Below are 6534 nucleotides of genomic sequence, written 5' to 3' on the forward strand. Positions count from 1 at the left end.
ACAAAAAGGTGAATGATTCTTCTTAAATCAAAACGCAAAATTAGTTCATCGAAACACACATTCCGACACGTGACAAACAATAAAACACTATAATGTATTACCAAGAGTCATAAAAGCAAAATACTTATCTCTAAGTATCCACCTTACGCTCTAATCAAACCCAACATCACTATTCAAGTTTGAGAGAATGGAAAAGAAAAAGTGAATGAAATATATTCCCCCATTTTCCCTCTCAAAACGAGAAACCTTTGGACGTATCTCTACAGCGGCCGAATTCAAATGGCACCGTATAAAACCCGGCTAACACTCCCCTCATGGAATCGTCCAACTCCCTACGCCACCTCCATCCCGGCCACCTTCGGACCAGCCGCCCTTGGTCCCACCCGTCATACACCTCCACCCCTCGGCTCCAAACCCCCCCGCCGACGACCGCCGCCGGTGGCACAACCCAACACGCGCAGCCGCGGGGCGCAGCCCACCTCATCAGCGCGCTACGTTACTACTGGCCTACTGCTGCTGCAATTTTTTCCCTCTTCCTCCACTCCATTAATACTTGCCAGTTGCCACTCCCTCCGCCCCGTTCCCCTCTCGTCGCTTCCGGAGCTATAAATCTCGGTGCCTCTCCTCGCAAACCCCGCATTACTGTGCGCGAGGTCCGGCGATCGCCGCCGGGGGAGGAGGAGGAGGCAGGCCATGGGGCAGTGCTACGCGAGGAACGTCCACGCCGACGCGGACGGCGGCAGCGGCGGCGTGGGGGCGACGACCATCACGGTCTCGGCCGCGGGCGGGGCGGAGGATGTGGCGGTGGGGGCAGGAAGAGGAGGGAGAGGGGGAGGGAGGCGGAGCGGGCGGCCGTCTCCGGCGGGGACGCCGCGCGGGGGGAGGGCGGGGGCGACTCCGGCGAGGTCGTCGGCGGCCGGGAGCCCCTGGGCGGGGAGTCCGCTCCCCGAGGGCATCGCGCCGTCGCCGGCGACGACGGCGTCCACGCCGCGGCGGTTCTTCCGGCGCCCGTTCCCGCCACCGTCCCCGGCCAAGCACATCAAGGCGTCGCTCGCGCGCCGGCTGGGGCAGCGGTCGCCGGCCTCATCGACGCAGGCGCCGAAGCCGCCGGTCGAGGTCCCGATACCGGAGCACGGGGCCGGCGGCGGCGGGGAGGTGGAGCGGGAGCTCGACAAGAGCTTCGGCTACGACCGCCACTTCGCCGCCAAGTACGAGCTGGGGAAGGAGGTGGGGCGCGGACACTTCGGCCACACCTGCCTCGCGCGCGCCCGCAAGGGCGACTTGAGAGGGCAGGTCCTCGCTGTCAAGGTCATCTCCAAAGCCAAGGTCTCGCCATTCGTGATCTCACGCTCCCCTTTTACTAAATGCACAATCCTTCGAGTTTCTATCGTCTTGGCTCACAAAAATCATGAACCATGTACTTGGGGATAGAATTGTGTAGTGATCCTTTGAGTTTCATTTAGTAGATCAAAGGATTGGTTGTTAGTTTCGCAACAACAATTCAACAAACCAGCAATGCCACTAGCACAGACGTTGTAATGATAAGTTCATCATTTGTTTCTTGGCTGCCTTGTGCAGTGGGCAGGGTATTTGCAATCGCATTGGCATTGGCATTTCCTGGAGGATTAGAACTTTAGAAGTACACTGTGGAGATCTTGCTTCAGCAATGCCACATTTAATGCTTTGTCTGTTTTTATGATACGAGTGCTTACCCATCTGCCACCTGTTTCTTGTTTTCTTGTTCTTTCTTTAAGATATCACGGGGTATTAGTTTATGCAGTGTCAAATCACTAGCTTGGAAGTAGCTGAGTTCTCTGTGAGACCTCAGAATCTAAGATAGCCTGTCGAATACTAGCATTGTAGCTGGAGTATTTCTAAGATATTGTTGACTGTCATGAGTTCAGGAGTTCCTCAATCCATTTTGCTGCAGTTCGATGGTATGATGAGAAGTCGAAGAAACATAGGAAAAATGGTTAGGAGGTAAAGAAATATCTTTTAGATTTGGGTATCAAAGCTGAGAACATGTTGACATTGGGAACAACTTCCCACTGAGATTGTCATTGTGGAGACTCAGATTGTTGCATTAGACAAGTATTTAGTTTTAATGGCTGTTTCCCTTGACATCTATCATGTTTGTGCAGCAAGTTTTCGAGAAAACTTAGTTTATACAATAAGCATGAGAAAACTTTACGTGCATATACGACTCTACGTGCATGCCAGCATTGATGTTCTCATGCCCGCATGTTGCCTTTTTTCATGACCGTTACGACTTATATTGATTATTGACTATTTCGGTCAGCTATAATTTTCTCTACCGCAGAAGCTTACTTACATAAATTATTTGAGCGCTAGACGTGTTTATTGAGTCTAATGCATTTCTTTTTTATTGTTATTTATTTGCATCGAATGCAATTTTATTCCCTGTTACCATATATAAGGTATTAAGGTATGAATTTCACTCCTAGTAGCAAACTGTTGCTCAAATGATTCTTTTGATTAAGCAAAGCGGTTTGCTTGGATGATGTATCAGTTAGCGCCAAATTCATTTTCCTCGCTTGTTAGGCTAGGGGAGAAAATATCTCTGGGTCGTGATTTAATATCTTATTTTGTACCTGTGATCTTAATCTTTTGATATTCTCTAGCAGATGACAACAGCAATTTCTATTGAGGATGTGCGCAGAGAAGTGAAAATTTTGAAGGCTTTGTCTGGACATTCCAATCTTGTCAAATTTTATGATGCTTGTGAGGATGGCCTTAATGTCTACATAATCATGGAGTATGACTTTTTCCCCTTACCTTTGCATATCATCAATCGAGTAAATGTAAAACTGTGAATATTCCATGTGCCATTTATCTTAGTACAAAATGTACGATTATGCTTAAAAAGTCAAAAGTCAATGTCCTCCTTGGGGTTGATGTTCTCTTGTAGCACATAACACTGTGTAGAAGAACTTGCTACCTGTTACGATAGGCCTTTTCTTTCTTGCATGATTAGTCCAAAATTACATGATAATTGGTATTTTCGTCACCTGTCATTTGATCAGGCTTTGTGAAGGTGGAGAGTTATTGGACAGAATCTTGTCCAGGTATTACATTTTCTTGAGAAACAGTTCGTGAATACCAACCAATACAAGCATAGCTTTGTTACAGTATTGGTTGTCTGCTTTTTCAGGGGTGGAAGATACGCTGAGGGAGATGCAAAAATTATCGTTGAACAGATACTAAATGTAGTTGCCTTTTGCCATCTTCAGGGTGTTGTTCACCGTGATCTGAAGCCAGAGGTCTGCTGTCTTCTGTATTGACTATATAAATGGAATATGATTTGTCTTGCTAGATAAACTGTGGTCTGTTGACTCTGTTCCTTCTGACAATTCCACCCTTGAACTCTTTTAACAGAATTTCCTATTCAGCACTAAGGACGAACATTCTCCTATGAAGTTAATTGATTTTGGCCTCTCAGATTTTATAAGACCAGGTATTATTTCCACACAAGGATTATACCAATCGCAATTGGCTTCTGTTTTGACAAATATGTTAAAGCCCACTGATATAAATTAATTATGTTAAGACCTGTTTTAAAATGTGTTCCAAAGCTGATGCTTTTTTCGTTTTACAGATGAAAGGCTTAATGACATTGTTGGTAGTGCATACTATGTTGCTCCGGAAGTCTTGCATAGGTCATATAGCACAGAAGCAGACATGTGGAGTATTGGTGTTATCACTTATATATTGTTGTGTGGTAGCAGACCATTCTGGGCACGAACTGAATCAGGGATTTTCCGCTCAGTGATGAGAGCTGATCCAAATTTTGATGACTCACCATGGCAATCAGCATCTCCTGAAGCTAAAGATTTTGTCAAAAGACTTCTTAACAAGGATTACAGAAAAAGAATGACTGCTGCCCAGGCACTCTGTAAGTACTCTTGCTGACGATTTTTTTTTTATTTTACTCTGTAGTGTCTGCATATCAACTGTATACAACATTTCATTTTGAAATTTCCAAATAATGGCAGTAATTTTCTTATGTGTTGTTTGCATGTTGCAGCTCATCCCTGGTTGAGAGATGAGCACCGACAGATACCTCTGGATATGCTAGTATTCAAGTTGGTTAAGGCATACCTTCATTCAACGCCTCTCAAACGGGCAGCATTGAAGGTTTTACCTTGTGTATTGTAGTTCCTTTGGGCATTTAACTATACCAATTCAATTGAAATACATTTTTTCTTGAATATCAGGTAGAGCACTGCACTTAGAGGCTTACCGTAGTGTTTTACGTGGCATGCATTTGAACTAAACCACCTTTACTTGTACCTTGCAAAAATATCTGGTTAGGTTTGATAGACTCGATGTAGGGAGCTGGGGAGCTGTAAAGATACAGCTGTATGCGTCATTGATACCTTTTCTCGTTGCATTGGTCTTGCTGAAATCATATTACCTGATTTGCAGTCGCGTAATCATTTCTCTCTTTCATTTGACAGGCTTTGTCAAGAGCAATAACAGAAGATGAACTTATCTACATCAGAGCACAATACAACTTGTTAGAACCAATCAATAGAGATGGTCGAATATGTATCGATAACTTCCGGATCGTAAGTGCTTAAAAACAACAATTTGCAATTGTTCAGATTCTAATTTGAAATGTATCACGATATATTAAAGTTCTTTCCACATTTGGGATACTAAACTCAGTTCTTTCTTTTCATCGCTTTAATTATGCAGGCTCTTCTACAAAACTCTACTGATGCTATGAAGGAATCCAGAACCCTTGAAATCTTAAATGCAGTATGAAATATGCACTCTGTAGCTAACCCTCTCCATTTTGGATGTATATGCCATATATGGTTCAGTGTTTCATTTTACCTGTGTAATCACCTTCAGCTGGAGCCACTCGCATATAGGAGAATGGACTTTGAGGAATTCCGTGCAGCTACAATCAGCCCTTACCAGCTTGAGGCTTCGGCACGGTGGGAAGAAATCGCCAGCACTGCATTCGAGTACTTTGAGCAGGAAGGCAACCGTGCTATCACAATTGAGGAGCTAGCTCAGGTATGCGACAGAAATATACTGAGTGATGAAATAAACCTTTGATCTCGTGTGTATGCTAATCTAATTACCTCCCCTCTCACATACAGGAGATGAATCTTTCCTCGGCAGCGTATTCTGTTGTTCGCGACTGGATTAGACCGTCAGATGGCAGGCTTAGCTCCCTAGGCTATACCAAGTTTTTGCACGGATTGACGATGCGAAGCAGCAATGCGAGGCGGCACCATTGATTCTTTTGTTGCCTTCGTTGCTTGAATTGGTTCCATTGGTTTTGTTCATGGGAGTTCGAGGGATGTTACTGTTTTGTCCCTCTTCTTTTGGTGGTTTAGCTTCTTATAGAGAATGCTTGTAGAGGGAAAGAAAAAAGAAACGAAAAGTGATAGCTCCAAATGGAGTTCTAGAAAAAAGGTCATGTTTTGCATTTTTTTTTTTTTTTTTACATCTTGGTTCTGATACATTATTGTCTTTGGCTATGAATGGGCATTGTACAGCTGGCCCATGCTACATGATTCAACCTGCTTCACCTAGTGATATGGGGAACTTGGGTTGCAGCCAATAAGAATGGTGCTGCAATTTTGGTGAGTGTTGAGGTGAACTATGGATCGTGTGGTCATCTTAATTGGTTGGGAAGATAACGTGGTTTAGCATCTTGCTGTTATCATATGCTAAAGCACAGCTATTTTAATGCTAAAGGGGCAGCAGAAAATATTACGTCTTGCTTTTTCCGGACACTTGTATGGCGCACTTTTCTTCAGGATAATTAACAAACACGTGCAAGTACAAAAGGTGTTTAGGAAACCACCAAAGCCACCGGGGAGTAAAGGTCTTATCCAGGGAGCACACTTAGAGCCTGTTTGAGTTGGCGAGTCTCTTGATTGACAGAGGAACTAGTTTATTTTTCCCGAGAGTTGAAAGAGATTACAAATAAACCCTCATCATCTGAACTATTCCTTAACGAACTTATAGAATAGAAATGAGATATTTTAGTGAACTAAAGAAACATATAGAGAGGATTTTAGATAGGATTAGATCTTCTTTAGAATAATAATACTACATCTTATTTATCTTGTATTGATCTGAGTTTGTTATAAAAGGTTACATAACTAGCCTAGATAGATATATTCTAGTCGGTAATTTTAACTAGCCTAGATAGATATATTTTAGTCGGTAATTTTCTTGCTTGGCTTCAAGCATATTCTGATTTCTAATGACTTGTTTTCTCTTTTCCCATGGAGTTCTCACGCTCTATATATACAGGGGGGCGCATGTTCTCTGGAGTCTTTCTTCTCGTTCTTGTAGATAAACTTATATATTTACAGGATACCTTAGGTTCTGACAGGTAGTTTTTTCCTCTAGGGATCTTCTTCCCAGAGACAGAGATATGCCTCGAGAATTACAAAAAATCTTAAGGTACCTAGATATAGCAGTTATCCAGTAGCCATCGTCAAGCCCTCCACCAGTACTTGAAGTAAGGCTTTGACGTGCAAGTTC

General features: G+C 43.6%; 1 protein-coding gene across 1 annotated transcript; it reads left to right on the forward strand.

The window, feature by feature from the left end:
- Positions 1–304: 304 nt before the first annotated feature.
- Positions 305–5557, forward strand: LOC133907689 (CDPK-related kinase 3-like). The gene is made up of 11 exons (XM_062349760.1): positions 305–1326; positions 2646–2776; positions 3045–3086; positions 3173–3281; positions 3397–3475; positions 3617–3913; positions 4046–4155; positions 4479–4589; positions 4720–4782; positions 4879–5046; positions 5133–5557. The coding sequence occupies exons 1-11, from the start codon at positions 694–696 to the stop codon at positions 5271–5273; spliced, it is 1884 nt and encodes a 627-aa protein (XP_062205744.1). The 5' UTR covers positions 305–693; the 3' UTR covers positions 5274–5557.
- Positions 5558–6534: the final 977 nt, after the last annotated feature.

This window comes from Phragmites australis, chromosome 24, assembly GCF_958298935.1.
Source record: "Phragmites australis chromosome 24, lpPhrAust1.1, whole genome shotgun sequence".
NCBI classification, from domain to species: Eukaryota; Viridiplantae; Streptophyta; class Magnoliopsida; order Poales; family Poaceae; genus Phragmites; species Phragmites australis.

Coding starts and splice junctions, on each gene's coding strand:
- LOC133907689 (XM_062349760.1), top strand. CDS start 694: ATGGGGCAGTGCTACGCGAGGAACGTCCACGCCGACGCGGACGGCGGC. Junction 3,087..3,172: donor TTGGACAGAATCTTGTCCAG/GTATTACATTTT, acceptor CTGCTTTTTCAG/GGGTGGAAGATACGCTGAGG. Junction 4,590..4,719: donor GTATCGATAACTTCCGGATC/GTAAGTGCTTAA, acceptor TTAATTATGCAG/GCTCTTCTACAAAACTCTAC.